The 24,511-nt window shown below is 37.8% G+C and overlaps 1 protein-coding gene across 1 annotated transcript in view; it reads left to right on the forward strand.

The window, feature by feature from the left end:
- Positions 1 to 8,359, forward strand: part of GLRA3 (glycine receptor alpha 3) — a 239,693-nt gene extending 231,334 nt beyond the window's left edge. Inside the window, exon 11 of the mRNA XM_058720866.1 lies at positions 8,103 to 8,359. Within this exon, the coding sequence (XP_058576849.1) occupies positions 8,103 to 8,249 (147 nt within the window). The 3' untranslated portion in view covers positions 8,250 to 8,359. The remainder of the gene's footprint in view (positions 1 to 8,102) is intronic.
- The last annotated feature ends 16,152 nt before the right edge of the window (positions 8,360 to 24,511 follow it).

Below are 24,511 nucleotides of genomic sequence, written 5' to 3' on the forward strand. Positions count from 1 at the left end.
GAAATATCATCCAAACTAGCAATGTATGCCTTGAATTCTACCATACTAAAGGAACACCATATTATCTAATTATTCTCTCCTAGAAGTTATTTCCACATGAAATACAGAGAAACAAATGAAACACTAATTACTCATTAAAATGACTAAAGTCGTAGGTTAAAAAAGAAGCTAAAATATTCAGGGACCTTGTGGATGCCCTCTAAGACTTCTGTGGTAACATACTTCCTTTCCTTCTTTATTTATTTAATGTTCCCTTTTGTGTGTATGTGGTTGGCTTTCTTGCTGTAGTTTATGGCAGCAGCAGCAAACTTTTATTGGTTTTCGAGTTTTCCCTGCCAAAATTCCACCTGCTGTTCCTTGTGAACTTTCATCTCTATTATCAAAAGATCAAGATTCTGAGACATTGGTTTGTTCCTTCCAGCATCAGAGCATGGCATTATTTGTAGAATGGTATAAATGTGTCTTTTCTCCTTTGCTTTTCCTTTTATGCACCTCACCTTTCTACTACCAAAGGCATGCTTTTGCCTTGAGATGGTCTAGGATGGCTAACAAAGAATGTAAAGAATCAACATTCAGAGTTTTATATATAAAATAAGGTTTTAAGACTACAATAAGCATATAGGCTTAAATAAAAAGCTTTATCCCAAATAATTTCCTAAATAATATAGTAATGCTCAGGATCTGGTCAAATTGACTGTTAGTATCTCAAACAGCCAAGGATATGTAAAAGTCACGATATGATATAAGGGGAATTCTTGCCATAAGGGAAGAGGGAAAAACTAATTCCTTCCTCTCTCAAGGAAGCATGGACTTCAGGGAGGTAGAGAGAGGGAGAGGCATGGGGTGCAAAATCCATGTCCTTGTGGGATGAATTCTCAGAAAGCGTGCAAAGATTTGGGGAGGGAGATGAATTAGAAGGGTTTGGGGTCCTATTCTTGATGTAAAACTCTGACTGGGGTACTGTCGTTTATTGTGTGGGGTGACTCAGCGCTTGCATAGGGCTTCTGCAACAGAATAAAGCTGACGTTATGGCAGAGAGAAACCAGGAAAGCGTAAAAAAGTTAGTTCTAGGTGGCCCTTGATTTCCATGTGGTATAAAAGGAATCCAGGTTACCTATAAGAAGAAGCAGATAGGTTGAGAGCAAAGACGTGCCCTTGGGAGATAAGACTCACAGTGGTGAATGGTTAAGTGACCCTGCAAGAGAGTCTGTGAGGTCTAGGTGCCACATTAAGGAATGTGGATAATATCTGGAACATGATGGGAAGCCACTAAATAATTTTTCAGCAGAACACCATAGCTACCTACATTTTGACTCAGTTATCCAAGTTTTCCAACTCCATTTGACACCTGCACCATCCACATGCTGGGTTTTGGTCATTCTTAACAATTTTTGAATTTTCTATACCCTTCATGCCACCTTGTATTTGTATGTCTCCCATTTCCTGAAAATTCATCCCCTTTCTCCACCAGCCAGGCATTCCAGTTTTTTAAACTTTGCTCAGTCGCCACCTCCTCCCAGGCATCTGCTATGACACAATCACACCCAGTCTGCATCCCCAACCTGAGGACTACATTTCTCTCATCAGGGTTTCCCAAATCCCTGCAATTATCCTCAGTATTCTCTTCTAGAACTACTCTAGTGCATTGTAATTGCATGTTTTTTTTGTCTGTCTGCCCTGGGCTGATCTCCCTGAAAGGCAGACGCTCTCTTTTATCTCTAAGCATTAGCATCTAACATAATGCCTGGCACTCAGTTAACACTCGATAATGACTTCTTGAAGGAAGAATTTAAAAAGGCACACAAGTTGGTTAGCAGGCCCAGTTAATTATAACTGCCTGGAAAATCAGAGTAGATTTTTCTTGGGAGGTGAAGGTGGAGGTGGAAAATAGGTCTTAGAATTCTTAATTTTTGATTTTTAATCCTTTAAAAAAATTTTTTAACGTTTATTTATTTTTGAGAGACAGAGACAGACAGAGCATGAGTGGGGAGGGACAGAGAGAGAGAGAGAGAGAGAGAGAGACAGAATCCAAGCAAGCTCCAGGCTCCGAGCTGTAAGTCGGAGCTGATCATGACTTGAGCCAAAAGTCAGACACTTAAACGACGGAGTCACCCAGGTGCCCCAATTTTTAATCCTTTTTAATAGCATAAAATTCAAGGTTCCTAAATATCTATTTTTTGTTTAAAACTATGTTATATCATTCATGGCTAAGTTAATATACATATACATTTATACATAAATGTCCAAGAATAAGTTAGTATTTTCTCAAAAATGGTACTTATGGTTGTGTTTAGTGTAATTCAGGTATCTGCCATACTTATTGGGAAAAAAAAAAAAGCTTCAGTTTCTTCTCATTGCTAAGAAGTCTGGTAAATTTTATCCATTTTCACTGTTGAAAACGCATTTTGCTGGCTTAAACCTCTCAGCTGTTCTTGGATTTATAGAAATCTGCTTGATACGAAGGGCTTTTTCTCATAAGTTTAGAGATTTCTGTTTCACATGGCTTCTCTTTCCTGTAATTCTACACTTTTTTTTTCCAAAGCAACATAGAAAACTCAAGGAGATAATAACTGCATATTCAAAATATTTGATCTACTTTCATCTTCCTTGCTAATTCGTTGATTTTTTTTCAATTAAGCATCTTAATCTCCTTGTCACAGATGTTAATTACTAGGTTTGAACATTTCTTAATCTTTGTAATTTTTGCAATTTCCCCTGAGACAGAGGTTCTAGAATTTATTTCAGGGTGTAGTGAAAATCATAGACCAGAGCACAAAAGAAATATAAAGAGAGACATATAAACATACCCATATATATGGGTACCCATATATATGGGTATATATATATATACCCATATATATACACACACACACACACACACACACACACACAAGACATTTATATATAATTTTGAGGGGTCAGTTAACAAGATTGATTTATTTATTTTAATTTTTTCCATGTTTATTTATTTTTGAAAGACAGAGAGACAGGGCATGAGAGGGAGAGGGGCAGAGAGAGAGGGAGACACAGAATCTGAAGAAGGCTCCAGGCTCCAAGCTGTTAGCACAGAGGTGGATGTGGGGCTTGAACTCATGAACTGTGAGGTCATGACCCGAGCTGAAGTCGGACACTTAACTGACTGAGCCACCCACGTGCCCTGATAAGATTTTGTTTAAAGACACTCTACCCTTTTTTTTAAGTATTTAAACAGATCTTTGATATTTTAAAAGTTTTCAAATATAACCTTACAATAACTTACTTACAGAATAACTGATATTTATGCTAAGTGCCAGAAGATGTATATACACTGTTATCATTTAAAACACCCAACCATTATTCTTTCTTGGAGACTTTTTTTGTACTTGTATTAAAACTACAATTTAAGTATCAAAATATTGCTCTGATTTGGATTTATGTAGAGGTAACTGGAGAAAATTGAGACATTAATTGTACCATATGGTAAGAATTTTCCAAGTACAGCTCTGTGTATATTACAACCTCTTTAAAACTATGGAGATTAATTTTCCTTCTTTTAGGAAAAATTAGAGAATGATTCCACTTTATTGTTAAGTAAATTTAAAACAATATGGATAGGTTCTTTAATTTTCTGCAAATATATAGAAACATAATAACAAGTGTGGTTGAGGATATGGAGAAAAGGGAATCCCCATGCACTGTTGGTAGGAATGCAAATCGGTGCACCCTTTGTGGCAAACAGTATACATTTTCCTCAAAAAATTAAGAATAGAAATACCATATGATCCAGTAATTACACCCTGGGTGTTAACACCCACCCCCCCCCCCAAATAAAAACACTCATTCAAAAAGATATATGCACACCTATATTTATTGCAGCGTTATTTACAATAGCAAGGATATGGCAGAAACCTATGTCCATTGATAAATGAGTAAGGAAAGATGTAGTGTATGTGTGTATGTGTGTACACACACAATGGCATATTACTCAGCCATTAAAAAGCATAAACTCTTCAGGGCGCCTGGGTGGCTCAGTCGGTTGAGCAACTGACTTCGGCTCAGGTCATGATCCCATGGTTTGTGAGTTCGAGCCCTGCGTCGAGCTCTGTGCCCCCGGCTCGGAGCCTGGAGCCTGCTTCAGATGCTTCGGATTCTGTGTATGTCTCTCTCTGCCCCTCCCCCGCTCATGCTCTGTCTCTCTCTGTCTCAGAAATAAATAAACATAAAAAAATAAAAAAAAAAAAAGCATAAACTCTTGCCATTCATGGGGCCCCTGTGTGGCTCAATCAGTTAAGCGTCCTACTCTTGGTGTTAGCTCAGGTCATGATCTCACCGTTTGTGACACTGAGCCCTGCATCAGGTTCCATGCGGACAGTGCAGAACCTGCTTGGGATTCTCTGTTCCCTTCTCTCTGCCCCTCCCCCCCATCTCTCTCAAAATAAAGAAATAAACTTAAAAAAATAAAATAAAATCTTGCCATTCACAACCACATGGCTGGACCAAGAAACTATTATATTAAGTAAAATAAGCCAGATATGTGGAATCTAAAAAACAAAGAAATGAACAAATGAACAAAAAAATAGAAACAGACTCAGTAACACAGAGAACAAACTGGTGGTTGCCAGAGAGGAGGAGGGTGACGGGATGGATCAAATAAGTAAAAAAGATTAAGATATATAAACTTCCAGTTAATAAATAAATCATGGGCATGAAAAGTACAGCATAGAGAATATAGTCAATAATATCATAATAGGGGCGCCTGGGTGGCTCGGTCGGTTAAGCGTCCAACTTCGGCTCAGGTCATGATCTCACGGCCCGTGAGTTCGAGCTCGGCGTCGGGCTCTGTGCTGACCACTCAGAGCCTGCAGCCTGTTTCAGATTCTGTGTCTCCCTCTCTCTCTGACCCTCCCCTGTTCATGCTCTGTCTCTCTCTGTCTCAAAAATAAATAAACGTTAAAAAAATTAAAAAAAAAATATCATAATAACTTTGTATGGTAAAGGATGGTAACTACACTTACCGTGGTGAGCATCGTATAATAAATATAATTGTTGAATCGCTATGCTGTATGCCTGAAACAAATATAATACTGTATGTCAAGTATGCTGCAATTAAAAATGTTTTAAATTTTAAAAATTAAAAACATAAATATTAAAAGGCAGTAGATGAAAAACTCTGAAACCAAGCAGAAGCTCTTTATTAACAACAAAATTTTAAAATTATCGTGTAAAGAACAAGCAAAAAAAATGCAGTTGTATTGTCTGAAATCAAAGCTACATGTCCAAATCTGAGCCGCGATAAAGTCCTTTAAGTACTATCATGAGAAGCATGGACAGGTACCAAAGGCCCATCATTAGGCCCCGAACACAAAAAGACAATACAGCAATTATTTGGATTTTCTGAATTATTTAAAAGAGATTAAATTGTTCCCTAACAATTTTTTTTTTTGTTTCTGAGCTTATAAAAGTCTACTGTTGTGTCCAAATGAAAAAAATATGTAAAATAATAAACTAACTATTTAGGGACTTATTCTTAAGTAGTTGGAGACACTAAAATCATTCTGTGGACCAAATGTTGAAAGACAAGAGGTAGATTTAAAGAAATGAGCGTAAAGAACAGACACTGAAGTTTACCAGAATATGCTACCTCAAAATATGCCTCTTTGGTATACAGATTATTTTGAGCTAAAAGCCAATGAGACCGATGAACCTGGGACAAGCTCTCAACACAGGGCCTGAATTTTCCTTTAGGAAAAGAAATTTACAATTATAAAGGAAATTTTTATTTGGAAAGATGTCTCCCTCTCCAGTACCAGGTAGAGGACTCTTAATGTAACAGTATTCCAACCCATCTTAAGGGCTATCTGGCTTCAAGTTAACACACTCCTTGATTGCTGACCTCAGTCTCTTGATGGGTAATAGAACTAATTTACTTTCTTTGAGATTTGCAGACTATGGCCCCCAAGGAGTGAAAGACCAGAACTTTCCCAGCCATAAAAGCCAACAAGTCTGTTTGAAGCTGCCTCAACTTTCTGACAAATTAGCCTAACACATTCTTTTTAGGAAAATGGTTTTCCTTTCTTAGGTCACACATGTGATTTTACTGACCTCCCTCTGTGCATCTATAGACCTGGCCCTTTTTTGCAGAAAGAGCAGAGTACTTCACATCACGGAATGAGAATTGGACCTTGCGCAACCCCCTTGCATTGGGGTAATGTCTGTAGCTGGCATAATCAAGTCTGCATGTAATCAAGAAATGTTTCTGGCCATTATGCTCCCTTTGCTGATGAACTACCCTAAACCCCCTTATAAACCCCTGGGCCAGGCTGAAACCTCAGAGTTGGCTTTTAGACACGAGTCCATCTTCCCAGGTTTGCTGGCCTCCTGAATAAAGCCCAAATTCCTTTCTAATCAAAAATTCATCTTCTGAGGAAGGGGCAGCCGAACTTGGGTTCAGTAATACTAGTAACTCTTGTCCACAAGGTAAGCTCTGACTTAAATCTACATAACAAACATTATTAAACTACCTTTGTTTACCACACTTTTACTGATGACCTTCCCATAACTTGTATCCCCTACCTAGAACCCCCACGCCCCTTTCCCTTTGTTTAGCCCAAAATGGAGGATAAACAGAAGTTCTCACCACTCTTTTGGTTACTCATCACTGAGTGTTCCCATGCGTACATGTGTGGTGCACATGTTAATAAAATTCTGTTTGTTTTTCTCTTGGCAATCTGTCTTTTGCCAGTGTAATTTATAGGGCTCCAGCAATGAACCTAAGATGGATAGAGGAAAAATATTTTTTCCCTCCCCTACAAGACCAGAATGAGAGGTTTCATAATTATACAGAGTTACGTTCAATTCCAAAGTTGGAAGGAGTTCTTACTATGGATTCTGAATGTAATCTGATCCACAAAATTAAACCCTTTTGAAGCCTTCCAAAATATGAAATCCTGTTTCTGATTTGAAAAAAATGCTGACGCCACAGTTAGCCTTATATTCAGCAAACCCTGATAAAATATTTCTTTAACACTAGAAGTTCTTTAGATGAGGAGAAATTACTTTATTAAATAGGCAAGATAATTTCATCAAGTGTGGAATATTCATGATTTCCCCTTATGGATTAGTACAGTTAAACTAAGATAGTTGAAAGCCACAACAGAGGCCAAAATAAGTAGTAACTCCCTGAAGAAAAAAAAAGCTATTTCTACCTCAGCAGCAAATCCAACAAAAAGATGAATAAAAACAAATTATAAACCATTAAAGAGGTACAAGTTAACAGGTTGAATAATTAACTTTTTTTATGGAGGGTGTTTCTGATTTTATTATATTTTCTGGCCAATTTCCTCTTGTACAGTTGTCTTTTCCTTTGTTTATGTAATGTTAATGTACCTCCTAGCAAAGTTCTTTGAAACATTAAAAAATAGTATACAGTATATTCATTCTGTGAGCAAAACAGCCAAGTTTTCATCTTTCTCCACAGTCCCAAGGAACTCTATCTGGAGTAAACAAAGTCATCATAGTATTTAGTTAAGGTGTTTTTGAAATTATTTTGGCTGTATTTGTTAAGGAACACTTAAATTCTCTCTCTCTCTCTCTCTCTCTCTCTCTCCCCCCCCCCCCCCGTCTCTTAGGCTTTGAGTTGGAGATTTTCTTTTACATTTTGCCTTTACGTGTATTGTTGATTCTGTCTGCAAATTTGTGAGAGTAGTTCGGCAAAGTATTTTTCTTTTCCAAATGATGCATTGTACAGTAGAAAGAGCACAGATTTAGGAGTGACAGACTTAGGTTGAAATTCCATAATACAAAGCCTTTCTGAGTCTCATTTCCTTCATTTTAAAATTGAAAAGTATTGCCTACCTTGCGATTTTGTTGTAAGGATTAAAGACAATGTACATAAAGTTCCCTGACACATACATGGTAGGTAAATAATATATAGTATCTGTTCTTATTATAAATTCTAACACCTATGTGCTATTCTGCTAACTTCTTTGCCCAAACAAAACTTTCAAATATATTGTGGAAATGAATAAAGGGAAGCCTTGCTAAGCCAGAGCTACTACTGTGGGGAGGCTAGAAAGGGAAGGCTACCACTCAATGTCAATTACAGGAAAAATTGTCAATTACAGACTCCAACAGAAGTGTCCATCACAGAGCCCAGAGGAAGAATCTTCAACAGGGAGGAATCAGCAACTACAAGTCCCAACAGCAAAAGATGTATGTTGCAGCTCCTACAAGAAATCAACTACCCTGCAGCTCAGCCAATGGGAAACTAATGTCACCCTGAACGCTTGTTTTTCTCTAGGACTTTTGTTCAAAACAACCCCTCTCCCCCCTGCCCAGCCAAACTTCCTCCTTCTTCTCCATAAAATTACACTTGAACTTGCTTATGGTTTTGCTGAAGCTTGCCTGTCCTGAAGTGCAATCTCTTGCTATTTCTGCATAAACTATTTTTTGCTGGTAAAGTAACTGATAGTTTTATTTTTAAGGTGAACAATACATACCTACATTCCATATATATACACACACACACGTGTATATATATGTATATACACAGTATTTACATATTTTTTCTGCTTGGATCATATTATTAGAAATTGAAAATGCATGTATTTATGTTGACAAAACAAATCTGATTTTTACATTTAGAAATAGTTTTTAATAGGATTTTATAGATGTGATAACAATCCTGAATACCCTATAGCTGTAACAAATGACTTACATACTATGAACACTAAAGCAATGCACTTCAAATGTAGGAAATACTTACAAGACCTGAAAAGCAAGTACAGAATAACTTGTTAAATAATATCAGATTGCAGTCCTGATGATCTCTAACTGGGAGACAAAATATGTTTTACAACTAATATTTGAAAGTTCTGAAAATCCAGAACTGGAAGTTAACTAGCTAATGATGTCTGGACCACAGGACAGACCTAAAACGTTGATAATCATGGACATTTAGTATTTGCAAAGGACCATGAGATAGAGGGCAAAAATGAAGATAATCTCTCAATCTTATAGCTTACCCTAAATAGCAATAAAGCAAGTTGTTTCCCCAAAGTTACATAACAATTGTCAAACATAAAGCTGGATACTAGTTAAAGGCTGTCAGGACAGATTTTATTTAGCTATAACTACTACAGTAGAGAAGGGTCCGGCGTAAACTGAGCTCTACTTGGATTTGTGTAGAGGTAACTAGGTGTTTTAAAGGGAGAATGAAAGTAGGGAAGGGCAGTAAGCAGAGGCGCCTGCAGATTCAGGGAAGTGAAAAATTATAAATAGTGGGATAAGAGGTCAATGCCAATGCCATTCAGCCATCTGTGCCTGCTAACTAGCACTATTGAAGTTAGGCTCTACCCTCCCACAGTGACTTGGAGACAGGGGCCCTATCCTTCCTGATGATTACATTTCGAAAGAATGGCTTTCAAGTCCTTGAAAAAGAGACCCCCTTGGTTGTAGGAGATCAGCACACATCTCAAAAGGACAAGCTTGTTTGTTTTTGTTAATACGTGCCCTAAGACAGGGAGGTGTGGGGAGAAGGGGGCTAGCCTCAGGTGTTCGCCGGAACAAATGGTCAATTCTTTTGGCAGCTTTGAGCTTTTCCGGACAGGAACTCAAAGGGGGCTGGGTCATCACAGAGACAGAGGCTTTGACTTCTAGAAGCCCTGTTAGAATTTGGTCAAGGAGGGACTTTTTGTCACAATTCTCCTACCTGTGACATGGTAGCTCCATCTGTTCGAGGCCAGACCAATCAGGCTGAGGTCCAGTGTCAGATCCTGTGTCCCTCAGCAGGCTGCAGTCCATTCAGTGGCAAAGTCACACAGCACAGATCTTAGCAAGTTCCCAAAAAAGCCCAGTGTAATTTACAGGAAGGAATAAGCAAGGAAAAATGGCTATAACCACAACAAAGCAAAACCATCCAGCCATCCCTGGGGGAAAAAAATAAAAACAAAAACTACTCAATCAGTTGTTTGTTTACTTAAGAAATTCTCATTTTGTGTAAGTTATTGTTGTACTGCTGACGAACATCCAGAGATGCATACCTCATATCCCCTGCATTCAAAAGCTTAACATCCAAGAATGCTTACACATAACTCTAATATAAAGCCTAATTTAAATGCTTTTAAAATGATACAGATGATTTGTGGCAAAGAAGTACCAGGGAAGAAGGGCTCTTGGGTGACTCAGTTGTTTAAGCATCCGACTTCAGCCTGGGTCATGATCTCATGGCTTGTTGAGTTCAAGGCCCATGTTGGGCTTTGCACTGACAGCAGGGAGCCTGCTTCAGATTCTCTGTCTCCCTCTCTCTGCCCCTCCCTTGCTCATGTTCTCATTCTCTCTCTCTCTCTCTGTCTCTCTCTGTCTCTCTTTTTCTCTCTCTCTCAAAAATAAACCTAAAAAAAAAAAAAATCTTAAAAATAAATAAATAAAGAAGTCCCAGGGAAGATTTGAATAATCAAGTAAGGCTTCGTGCCAGGTTGAGTAAGCCTTGAAAGAATGGTCACATTTCAATACTTAGAGAAAAGAACCTATAGTCATCAAAATGAGGACTCATCATTAAATGAGAGGAAATTGCAAAAACTGTCCAATACCAACAGATCAGAAGAGAATTTAGAGATTATCCTCTTCATTAAGAAGTTAACTATTTTACCATTTACTATTAAACATGGGCCTTCACTGTGAAGTACATTTGGCAACTACAGGAAGTCAGATATTGATCCTTCCCCAGAGGGATTTTTTAAGTAGTCAGTGTTAAGTTGGGAAGAATCCTAGCAATTATCAATTCCCAACACCTGACATTTTCAAATAAATAAAGGAAGGAGTAAAGTGATGGGTCACATGCGCTAGGTTATGGTGATTGACAGAAGAAAGGTCTCCTTGCTTTCTTCATACCACATTAGTCTTTGCTAGTATATTTTACTCTAGGCCCAGTAAAGGGTAACCCAGAGGTAAATATTGAAAAGACACTGAAAATTGCTAACTTGAGGAAACTTTTGAAGTCAATTGACATGGAGACACTAGACCTCAGAGAGCAGTTTTCAGGAAGATAGCTAATTCTATATTGGACACATCTGGTATGTTTACTGAAGGATGGAACTAAACATGTCTAATTTTTCTGTAGGAATTACGAGTCTGGAGCTTGAGAGAAGTGGAAATCAAAAATATAGATTGAAGAACAATCAGTTGTAGATGGTCTCTGAAGCCACAAGAATGGACCAACAGATCCCTCAAAATCCACTTCTCTTTTTTTCATTAAAATAATCTTGCATGGAAATGCAAGCTGGTGCAGCCACTCTGGAAAACAGTATGGAGGTTCCTCAAAAAACTAAAAACAGAACTACCCTACAACCCAGCAATTGCACTACTAGGCATTTATCCAAGCGATTCAGGTGTGCTGTTTTGAAGGGACACATGCACCCCAGTGTTTATAGCAGCACTATCAACAATGGCCAATGTATGGAAAGAGCCCAAATGTTCAGCAATGGATGAATGGATAAAGAAGATGTGGTGTATATACACAATGGAGTATTACTCAGCAATCCAAAAGAATGAAATCTTGCCATTTGCAACTACATGGATGGAATTGGAGGGTATTATGCTAAGTGAAATTAGTCAGTCAGAGAAAGACAAATATCATATGACTTCACTCATATGAGGACTTTAAGAGACAAAACAGATGAACATAAAGGAAGGGAAAGAAAAATAATATAAAAATAGGGAGGGGGACAAAACAGAAGAGACTCATAAATATGGGGAACAAACAGAGGGTTACTGGAGGGGTTGTGGGAGGGGGGATGCGCCAAATGGGTAAGGGGCACTAAGGAATCTATTCCTGAAATCATTGTTGCACTATATGCTAACTATTTTGGTGTAAATTTAAAAAAATAATTAAATTAAAAAAAATAATAATCTTGCAAATCAGATATAAAAACATTAGTTTTACTAGGTGTACCACTGTGGGTTGGAAAACATCATCAAAATGATTTCAGAATAATAATAAGTAATCCTTTATGAACAAGGATTAAATTCAATAATTATTTTAAAAAATCAATAGGATGAGTTTAGAGCAATATTTAAAATAAAGTCATATCTCCCATGAAAACATGACTTTCTTGATCAGGAACCCTTGACGTTTGATGGTACCTTTCTATTTTAATTTTATAATTTCTGGTTCACCATTTCAAGGAAAGCAGGTTAGAAGCATTCATTGACTTGCTAGTATATTCTAAATAATGGAGACACAAAGATGTAAACACCCAAATGTAAGTCTTCTTCACTTTACTGAATGCCTCCTAGTTTCCTAGATATTGTCCTGGCACTGATGTTACAGTGGTAGACAAGAGAACCCCAACGCTCAAGTGCTTACATTCTAGTAGGTTCCCAGTCTCGGTTGTTTATGTATGTTGAATCAGCGCAGGAAGATGGGGGCTCTTATGCAATATACAACTTTTAGGCAAGAGTAATAATTAATTAAGCAATATGACAGTCTGAGTTAAACAGCCCTTATTCCTTAAAGGGTACATTGTTTAGTGATTTGAACCCTTGTGTCCTCCAAATATAGGAAGAAGGCTGTTGTTGAGTCAATATTACATAATGCTGACAAATTCTTGGTAAACATTCATGTACTCCCAGACCATATGAAAATGACTCTTTGATTGTCTTTGGAAATATCACATTGAAATTTCCAATATTATATCTATGGTCACTTGTTTTTTTCAAACTCGATTTTTATGTTATAATTTTCCATATTATATCTACAGTCAATTATTATTTACAACCTAGATTTTTGTCTTCCTTTTAAATATGAGTATCTTTCAAAGTAGTAGCACAACTTTCTAAATTCCCTTAGGTAGAAATCTTCCCAGGCTATTTTATGTAAAATCCTATGCTCAGTTGTGTGATATTTCCACTTGTAGTCCTTGAATTTTGTTCCAGTATCAAAATCTTTTCTAGCCATTTATTTAATCTTTTTACTAGATTGTCAGTGAAGAAAAATGATATCACTGTTAGAAAATATTTACTATTGGGGCACCTGGGTGGATCAGTTGGTTGAGCGTCTGACTCTTTATTTCAGCCCAGGTCGTGATCTCATTAGAACAAGCCCCACATTGGACTCCATGCTGAGCATGGGGCCTACTTCAGATTCTGTCTCCCACCCTCTCTCTGCCCTTCCCCCACTCATGATCTCTCTCTCTCTCTCTCTCTCTCTCTCTCTGTCTCTCTCTCTCAAGATAAATAAACATTAAAAAAAGAAAATATTTACTATTTAGTATCTAATTATAATGACATGTATTCTTCTCACCGTTCCCTAAAGACCAACATAGTCAAACATAATTCTTTTCCCAGAAAATATAGTGTAACATATATTGTCTTGAGATAATAGCCAATGGAAAATTAGGAAATGAGATATGCAAAAAGTATTGAAAAGAATAAATACTAAGGGTAGTATTAAAATTAAAAAAAAAAAAAAATTCCAGTATGGAGAATCTTTAGTGGCAGGTGTTCATACAAAATAATTACAAACCCAAAACGATGAAAAAAGAGGTGGGTATGACTCTCCTCCCCCACAAAAGGTCCATGTAACCAGGCCAGTGGAGTGGGAATACTTGACTTGACTGTGGCCATTTTGGGCCCACCACTCTTCCAAGAACAAGCTTCTGGGAAGGAGGGCTCCTCACAGCATGGGAGAAAGGAGCAGCACCACAGCATGGGCTGTGTCCCACCCCAGCCATTTGGCTTCTGTCCACCTCACACCTCAATCCTTCAAGAGGAAGTCTTTACAGCTTAGTATGGGGTGATTAGGGGACTGGGCCAACTCCATCCCTTTCCAAACCCAGGTATCTACCTCATGCTTCAGTTTCCTTCCTCCCAGTGACTAGCTAGCTTGGATTACCAGGCCCTGTTAGTGGGCCACCTGACCCAAACCAAGTAATTACCATAACATCTCATATATTAGACATTGTGTGAACGGTAGGCCCTCAAAGGCTACTGGAATTACTGTGGGTTGGCCCTAGTCAAACAGACTATCTTGTCTTTCCAGCCTGCTTATAGCAAATTACCACAGACCAGGTAGCTTATAATCAACAGAAATGTGTCTCTCATAGTTTTGGAGGATAGAGATCCAAGAGTAGGGTATGAGCATGGTCAGATGAGGCCCCTCTGCCAGGTCACAGACGTCTTGTATCGTCACATGGTGGGAAGGGGACATCTCCCTAAGTCCTCATCTACTAATACTATTACCTTTGGGAGTTAGGATTTCAGCATATAAATTTGGGGGGGGGGGAGAGACACAAACATTCAGACCATAATAGAACTAAATATTAGTAAAACCTCTTCAATCTGCAAATTACACAACCAAGTATTTAAGGGATGATCATCTGATTCTGCTTCATAGGTTTGATTTTGGGGTTTTGTTTTCTGAGGGGAGGGTTCTCACTGGTCAAAGCATGGTGGCATTTATTTTCTAATTTTTCATAACTTTGTATGGATATAATTCAAAAAAGAAAAAAATCTGTTCATGCTTTTGGTATTGATGTTGTTGTTTTATGTTGTTATTAAGGCCACCACTTTCCCCCTTGTCTCCTCATAGTGTTTCTCAGCCTGCTTTTTCTTGTCCAAAAGCCTTGCAGCAAGACAGGAGACTCACAGATTGCTCACTAACACTTTATACTTTTGCTTTTAAATTTACTAGTTATTTTGAGATATGAACATTCTCTGGCTTTGAGTTTTGTGAGGGCATGGTTTTTGCATAGTTTTTTTGTTGTTTTTTTTTTAACCTCCTTGTTGTTTTGTAATACTTGGGGAGGAAGTAATGGGAGACAGGAATCAAAGCAGCTACTTTTATCTTCAACTATCCTGAAATCCTAGGAAATTCTTATCAACAAACAGGGTTGAAACAATAGGATATCCTCTAGGAAAAGGAATGAACTTCAACTCCTACCTTATACCATGAACAAAAGATTAATTCAGGTCGGATCATGCACCTAAACATGAAACCTAAAGCCATAACGCTTCTAGAATAAACCATAGGATAATGTCTTCTTGATATGTAGATCAAGATTATTTAAGTATGACACAGATTATTTAAGTATGACACATTATTTAAGTATGACAGAAGCTTTCAATTTTGATGAAAATTGATCGTCCCTTCATCAAAATTGAAAGCTTCTCACAAAAGGCTCTGTTAACAAAAATGATCAAGCAAGCCACAGAATGTGTAACCATATTCATATTATTCCAAATTGAAAGAAATGTATCTAGACGATATAAAGAACTCCTAAAATGCAATAATTAAAAAGACAATTCCATTTTTAAAAATAGGCTCACAAATATTTCAAAAAGGATATATGAGTGTCTGAAAGACACTTCAAGAAGTACTCAGCATCATTAGTAATCAGGGAAATACAAATTCAAACTCCAATGAAATACTGTAACACATACATGAGAATTGTTAAAAATAAAATGCCAGTAATATGCTATGTTGAGGAGCAACCAGAATGCTCACACATTGCTGGTAGGAATGTAAAATGATATAATCAACTTGGGAGAAGGCTTGGCAGTTTCTTATATAATTAAATACACACTTACGATATGACTCGGCTATTATACCCCTTCATGTTTACCCAAGAGAAATGAAAACAAATGACCACAATGACCTGTACAAGACTGTTCATAGCAGCTTTATTAAGAATAGCCCCAAACTGTAAACCCAATGCCTATTAATGAGACAATGCACAAATGTTGATGTATCCATTCAATGGAAAATTTCTTCGACAACATGGCCTCGTCTCAAGCACGTTTTACACACAGCAAGCTCTTGTGCGGGCACGCGTTCGATCAAACGATCACAATAAAGCTGGTTGGAGTAGTAAAGGAATGTCAGCAGAGATCACCAAACTTGCTGCAGCAAAAAGCGATTTCCCGAAAATCTAGTCTCATCTCATGCTTTCAAGTCATGACTACTAAAGCCATCAGAGAGAGATTAGGAGTCACTCACAAAATTGATTCTTCCTACTTACGCGTCTCTCATCCACGGGGAGAGAATAGGAGGTGCTGGGACAGGGCCTAGAATTCCATTATCCACTTTAGTTTGGTTGGCACTTGTTTGATACTAAATGCTCTAAACTTGTTTCTGATGAACAATGGTGCATAGTACAAAACCCAACTGTAATTGGCAGGGAAAGGCAAGAAAGCCCAAAAGAAAAAAAAAAAAAGAAAGAAAAAAAAAAAAAAGAGCCTAAGGCATTTGTGTTTTAGCTACACTGCCTAAGCAATTCGTAAAGGAAGGAATGAAGCCAGTAACCTGGTTTGAACAGCCCTATCATATCATCATTTCATGAGAACTTGGCATTACATTATGAAAAAGCCAATGTCTAAAGTTGTAACTTGTTTTAGTAGGTAATAATGTTCATGCATTTTTTAAAGATAGAATTTCACTGTCTCCTATGAATTGACTACTTCTGTTTTCTCATATAAAATAATTTAAGGGAGAAATCTGGGATTGCCCAAGGCCTTGCAGTATGTTAAGGAAGGTAGTACAGCAAAAAGCAGCTCCAGAATAGCAACATGGGGTTGGATAAGTGTCTTAAGTTTGGTTCCCCAGAAGCAGACGCTGAGATCAGGATTCACCTGCACATGATTCATTACGGAAGGATTCCTAGGGGAGATGGTAAGGCAATGGAGGAGGCGGGTCAGAGAAAAAATGGGGAAGGCAAGCAAAGATGTGACCAAAGATTTGATAAGCTTCAGCCTGATCCCAGTGACAAACTGTAATGTCAGTTACACCTCAGAGGTATTCTAACCTCTAAGGTAAGGAAGTAAGAGGTAAGGAACCCCAAGAGCCATTGTTGAACAACAGGCAGGGGCCAGAGTAATAAACTTTCAGTCACTTTTGCTCTCTGAATCTGCTGGCAAATCAGCTCAATGGCCCCGGGGCAGTTCTCTGAAAAGGAGCCACAGCCATTGAAAGCACATCTCAGGGCATGCTCTCAGCCCTCAGGGAAAATACAAAAGGGTATCCAAGAAATCTGGGTGGAACATCAGCATTGCCCACTAAATCCAGGATATTTTCTACAAAGATTGGCCAGGAAAAGAGGTGACTACAACGTTGAATGCTCATCAATTTGCACCTTCTCTCTTATTTATTTATTTTTAATTTATTATTTTTTTAATGTTTATTTATTTTTGAGAGGGAGAGACAGAATGCCAGCAGGGGAGGGGCAGAGAGAGAGGGAGACACAGAATCTGAAGGGCTCCCGGCTCTGAGCTATCAGCACAGAGCCCGATGCAGGGCTCGCACCCATGAACTGTGAAATCATGACCTGAGCCAAAGTTGGACGCTTAACTGACTGAGCCACCCAGGCGCCCCTGCAACTTCTCTTTTATTCTGAAGAAGTAGTTCCAGCACTCATCACACTGAAAAAAAAAATTATCTATGTACATGTGTATATATAAATACATCTAGATCTATACTTTTTCATGACTGGAAATTATTATATTACTTTATATTTATTTTTTAGACATTACATTTATTTTTCCAGGGGCACCTGGGTGGCTCAGTTGGTTGAGAATCCAACTCTAGATTTTGGCTCAGGTGGTGATGGGGGGTCTTGGGATCAAACCCCATGTGCTTATCATGGAGCCTGCTTGAGATTCTCTCTCTCCCTCTCCTTCTGCCCCTCTCTCACCCCCTCTCTGTCTCTCTATCTCTTTATCTCTCTCTAAAAATAAAAAACATATAAATATAAATAAACTTATATTCCCATTCACCACTGATGGAAAATTCTATTTATCATTTTAATGACTTTTTTGTATTCTGTGCGCCACAAGTATCTTTTACATGTGCATTGGAAAACATCTCCACATTTGTGCACAGAAAAATTGCTAATAATGAGATTGCTAAATGAAAGGGAACATACAGTTTTATTTTTGAAGCTATTGCCACAATGTCCACCAGAAATACTGCAACCACTTTAGCATTCCATCAACAATCTACTAGAAAACCTGTTGGCCAACATCTTCACCAAGATTATTGATTAGGTAGATCATCAATGTTTATAATTTTTGCTATCTGAAAATTTTTAAAAGATAAATTATTGTTGGGCTGCCAGAATGGCTCTGTCAGTTGAGCATTGGATTCTTGACTTCAGCCCAGGTCATGATCCCAAGGTTGTGGGATTGAGTCCAGTGTGGGACTCCATCCACATTGATTGTGGAGCCTCCTTAAGATTCTCTCTCTCTCCCTCTCTCTCTCCCTCTGCCTCTCTTTCTCTCTCTCTCTCTCTCTCTCTCTCTCTCTCTCTCTCAGAGCACCTGGGTAGCTCAGTTCAGTTGGTTAAGCGTCTGACTCTTGATTACTGCTCAGGTCATGATCTCTCTATTTGTGAGACAGAGCCCTGTGTCGAGCTCTGTGCTGACAGCAAGGAGCCTACTTGGGATTCTCTCTCCCCCTCTCTCTCTGCCCCTTCCCTGCTTATGTGCACACTCTCCCTCTCTCTAAAAATAATAATAACAATAATAATAATAAAATAAAAGATAAATTATTGTTTTAATTTACATGTATTAATGGAGTGGTTGAACATTTTTAATATGTTTGTTAGCCATTTGTATTTCTTTTCTTTGAAATGTTTCATCATATCCTTTGATCATTTTGTATTAGTTTTTAATCACTCATTGATTAATGTCTATTTCTAGACTTTTTATTTTGCCCAACTCTTCTGTATTCTCTAGAAATAAACCATTTTAATCTCTGTAATTTCATAATATGTTTTAATTTCTAATAGGGCTAATACCTACTCAATGCTTTACTCCTTCAGAAATTTACTCCTGAATATTTTCATATGTTTATATTTCTAGAGAAAAACTTGGTAGTACTTTGAGAATTTGTACTATCTTGTCCTCGTATTAATTATATTTTTAATCAATAAGTTAATTTATGGATAATTATCATATTTAACATACTGAGTTTTCCTTTTGAAGAGTACTGTATGTCTGCATTTACTAAAGTATTTCTCAATTTTACAACTCTCAGTAGAGTTTTAGGGTTTTATTCACAGTCATGCCCATTTCTTGTTAAATATGTACCAATGTATAATCATTTCATTTGCCTTTCAGAATAAATATTTTCTTTTTTAAATTGAAGTATAATTAACATTCAGTGTTATGTTAGTTTCAGTTGAATAATAAAGTGATTCAACAATTCCATACATCACCCACTGCTCATCACAAGTGTACTCCTTGGGGCTTCTGGGTGACTCAGCTGGTTAAGCAGCTGACTCTTGGTTTTGACTGAGGTCATAATCTCATGATTGGTGAGATCAAGCCCCACATTAGGCTTTGAGCTGACAGCACAGAGCCTGGTTGGGATTCTCTCTCTCCTCTCTATCTGCGCCCCCCTGCTCACGTGAGCTCAAGCATACACCCATGCTCTCTTTCTCTCAAACTAAATAAATAAACTTAAAAAATTTAAAAATAAACCACACGTGCACTCCTTAATCTCCTTCACCTATTTCCCCCATCCTCTGACTCACCTCCCGTCTGGCAAGGTCCAGTTCTCTGTATGTAAGAGTCTGTTTTTGTCTTTTTTAATTTTGCTTATTGGTTTGTTTTGTTTCTTGAATTCCACATATAAGTGAAATCATATGGTGCGTGTCTTTCTCTGACTGACTTATTTCCCTTCACGTGTACCTTCTAGGCCCATGCATGTTGTTGCGTATAGCAAGTGTTCATTCTTTTTATAGTTGAGTTATTGGACACTTGGATGGACGCTTACATATCTTAGCTATTGTAAATCATACTGCAAAAAACATAAGGGTGTAAATACCTTTTTGAATAAATGTTTTCATTCTCTTTGGGTAAATACAGTAGTAGAATTACTGGATCATATGGTAGTTGTATTTTGAATTTTTTGAGGGATCTCCACCCTGTTTTCCGCAGTGTCTTCACCAGTTTGCATTTCCAACGACAGTTCACTTGGGTTCCTTTTTCTCCACATCCTCATCAACACTTATTCTTTATTCTGTTTTTTATTTTAGCCATTCAGGCAGGTGTAAAATTGTGGTTTAATTTGCATTTCCCTGATAGTTAGTGATGTTGGGCATGTTTGCATGTCGTCTGGTAAGGAAGAAGTAAAATTCACCATTTGCAGATGATATGATACAACATATAGAAAACTTTAAACACTCCACCCAAAAACTACTAGAAATGATGAATTCATTAAAGGTGTAGAATACAAAAATAATATACAGGGGCTCCTGGGGGGCTTAGTCGGTTAAGCTTCCAACTTCAGCTCAAATCATGATCTCACAGTCCGTGAGTTCAAACCCCACGTCAGGTTCTGCGCTGACAGCTCAGAGCCTAAAGCCTGCTTCAGATTCTGTTTCCCTCTTTCTATGCCCCTCCCCCACTTGCACTCTGTCTCTCTCTCAAAAATAAAATAAAAACATAAATTTTTTTTTTAAAAAAATAATAATATACAGAATTCTGCATTTATATACACTAATAATGAAGTAGTAAAAAGAGAAATTAATAAACAATCCCATTTACAATCGCACCAAAAAAGAATAAAATACCTAGGAATAAACTTTTTTTTTAAATTTTTTTAATGTTTATTTATTTTTGAGAGACAGAGACATGGTATGAGTGGGGGAGGGGCAGAGAGAGGGAGATACAGAATCTGAAGCAGTCTCCAGGCTCTGAGCTGTCAGCACAGAGCCGACGCGGGGCTCGAATTCACGATCTGTGAGATCAGGACCTGAACCAAAGTTGTCGGACGCTCAGATGACTGAGCCACTCAGGCGCCCCCCGAGGAATAAGCTTAATCCAGGAGGTGTAAGATCTGTACTCTGAAAATTATAAAATGTTGATAAAAGAAATGACATAAAATGATAAAAGAGGATGACACAAAGAGAAAGATATTCTATGCTAATAAATTAGAAGAATCAATATTGTTAAAATGTCTATACTATGCAAAGGAATCTACAGATTTAATGCAATCCCTATCAAAATACTAACAGTTTTCACAAAACTAAAACAAATAATCCTAAAATTTGTATGGAACCGCAAAGGACCCTGAATAGCAATCTTGAAAAAGAACAAAGCTGGAACTATCACAATTCCGGATTTCAAGATATACTACAAAGATGTAGTAATCAAAACGCTATGATACAGGCACAAAAATAGAGACATAGATCAATGGAACAGAATGGAGAGCCCAGAAATAAACCCATGCTTATCTGGTCCATTAATCTACAGCAAAGGAGGCAAGAATATGCAATGGGAAAAAAGACAGTCTCTTCAACAAATGGTGTTGGGAAAACTGGACAGCTACATGCAAAAGAATGAAACTACCACTTTCCTAAACCATACACAAAAAAAACCTCAAAATGGATTAAAGACCTGTGAGACCTGAAACCATAAAACTCCTAGAAGAAAACAAAAGCTGTAATCTCTCTGACATCAGCCATAGAAACATTTCTCTAGATGTTTCCTCAGGCAAGGGAAACAAAAGTAAAATCCAGCTATTGGGACTACACCAAAGTAAAAAGCTTCTGCACAGCAAAGGAAACCATCAACAAAGCAAAAAGTCCACCTACTGAATGGGAGAAGATAATTGCAAATGATATATCCAATACGGGGTTAATATCTAAAATACATAAAGAACTTATACAACTCAACACCAAAAAGCCCACACATAATCCAATCAGAAAAGATCAGAGGACCCGAATAGACATTGTTAATTTCTCTGTGTGTGAACTTCTTACTTTTGCCAATATTCACAAAGGTTTTGTATTTTTTGTTTGCTTTTTGGTGTTGTTTTTGTTTGTTGTTTTGTTGTTTTGTTTTTGTTTTGCCATGCCATCTAAGACAAAAAAACCAAAAATGAGTCAACACTTTCTATCCCATATCTACCACGTCAGCAATATAGAGAAGAAATGAGAGGAAGATTCTACCCTAACAATCCCATCTTTCCATCAGCACTGCCTAACTCAGTTGCAGTTTAACACTGCAATCATAATTTATTTAAGGTGATAACAGGTATTCGTGTATTTACTTAAACATGAGGATACTTGTCATTTCCTATGAATTGACTTCCTTTGTTTTCTGTTGTTAAAACATCAAACAAAGATTGTGTAAATCCGTGCTCATTTTAAGCACAGTGCTATATTATAGAGATTCATAAAGCAGCTAATGGATGACGGCACACGATTGGTTGATAAAAGATTTGTGAAAAAGGTCCACAAGAAATTGAAGAGAGAAGACCTGGACAGGAGGTTTCAATCATCTCATACTGCTCTCTTTTTGTTGACACGCCTTCTTCTTTCTGTTGTGAAAATGCCCTTATTGCCTGAAAGTCCTTACTTCTTTTGTTTTTCCTGTCATTTATTCCTTCAACTAATTTTTATTAAGAACCTAGTATAGGCCAAACACTACTGGAAACACAATAAAATAAATATTTCCTTCCTTGAAGATACTCAGTGTAATGAGGGAAAGAGGTAAATAAATTAAACATTAAAATGGGGCATGGTGTAATTAATCCTCTACGCAAGGCTATGAATGCAGTTAGCTGGGGTTGGAGGCAACGGACAAAGCGAAGAAGCTTGTAGGAATGTAAATTGGTACAGTCACTGTGAAAAGCAGTATGGAGCCTCCTCAAAAAAATTAAAAGGAGAACTATCATATCCAGTAATTCCACTTCACGTATATGTCTGAAAGAAATAAAATTACTATCTAAAAGAGATATTTGTATTTTTTCACAATAGCCAAGATATACAAACAACCTAAGTGTCCATTGATGTATAAGTGGATAAAGAAAGTGTGGTACACACAAGCGTGCACGCGCACACACACACACACACACAGACACACACACAGACACACACACACTAGAGTATTACTCAGCCATATAAAGAAGGGGGAAAAATAGGAAAAGGAATCCCTTCCTGCCTTTTGGGAAAACATGGATAAACCACGGGAGCATTATACTAAGTGAAGCAAGTCAGGCAGATGGAAAACACATACTGTAAAAGCTCACTTACATGTGGGATCTGAAGAAGTCAAACTCGTTGACAGTGTTCATTGGTGGTTACCAGGGGCTGGGGGTGGAAAGAAATTGGGAGATGTTGGCTAAAGGGTACAAATTTCCAGTTGTAAGATTAATAAGTTCTGGGGATTTAATGTATAGAATGGTGACTATAGTTAATACTACTGAATTGTATACTTGCAAGCCCCTAGGAAAATAAATCTTAAAAGTTCTCAACACACATACGCACGCACACACACAGTAATAACCACATGAGGTGATGGAGGTGATAACCAACCTTATTTGGTAATCATGTTACAATATATACTTGCATCAAATGATCACATTGTACATCTTAAACTTACACAATTATATTTCAATAAAGCTGGGGGTAAAAGGGGAAAGGAAAAAAAGAAGACACTACCAGGAGAAGTCACGCTTGCAAATGATCAGGTGCTATCCAAGGAAGAAAAAAAAAAATCTTTACAGGCCAAAAAGGCTTGGGACCAGGAAACAAGGGGCAACACAGAGTTCTGAGTAGCCGGACATAGTATAAGGTGGAAAATGTCAAGTTATGGGGCTGGACAGAGACATTCCCAAATCTTTATTTTGAAAAGCTCACATTTTGCCAATCAAAACAAACAAACAATATTCAGCTATACTACGATGTAAACACAACTCTCAAAAGCTACTGAAGAGGTAAATTTAGATTTCTATATATTGTTGTTTTGTCTCTGCAGATTCACCATGTGTATGGTCACTGCATTCCTGTTAAGAAATTGGTTATATTGGGGCGCCTGGGTGGCGCAGTCGGTTAAGCGTCCGACTTCAGCCAGGTCACGATCTCGCGGTCCGTGAGTTCGAGCCCCGCGTCAGGCTCTGGGCTGATGGCTCAGAGCCTGGAGCCTGTTTCCACTTCTGTGTCTCCCTCTGTCTCTGCCCCTCCCCCGTTCATGCTCTGTCTCTCTCTGTCCCAAAAATAAATTAAAAACGTTGAAAAAAAAAAATTAAAAAAAAAAAAAAGAAATTGGTTATAGAGATTTATAGGGATTTTTTCATAGACTTGCTTTCCACAAAATTGACAGGAGCGTAGGGATGCTTCAGACTGAGAAGTATTAGGCAAAAATCATCCACCCTAACTTGAATTCTGGTCTCTAGAGGTATTTCCAGGGTTTTTTTGTTTTTGTTTTTAATGTCATCAAAATAATGGTACAAAATGTACTCATGTTTAAACTCTGTGCCCTAGGAGCTTGTTCCTTATTCTTTGAATGCTCATAGTCGAATCAGCTGAGCCAAATCAGCTGACAAACTGTTGCCACACTTCAGTCAACGCAACCCCTGGTGACAAGCTTTTCAGGCTGTTTCCCTTTTCCCTATAAGGCACACCCAAACCATACTGTGACTCATTGGAGGGATAGCTCAAGCTCGTCTATCATGACAACTAAATAACTCCACACAAGTAAAAAGGTAACAGGACATGTGGCACAAATGGATATTTTTGAGCTGTTGAAGTCT

The sequence above is a fragment of the Neofelis nebulosa genome, chromosome 3 (genome assembly GCF_028018385.1).
Source record: "Neofelis nebulosa isolate mNeoNeb1 chromosome 3, mNeoNeb1.pri, whole genome shotgun sequence".
NCBI classification, from domain to species: Eukaryota; Metazoa; Chordata; class Mammalia; order Carnivora; family Felidae; genus Neofelis; species Neofelis nebulosa.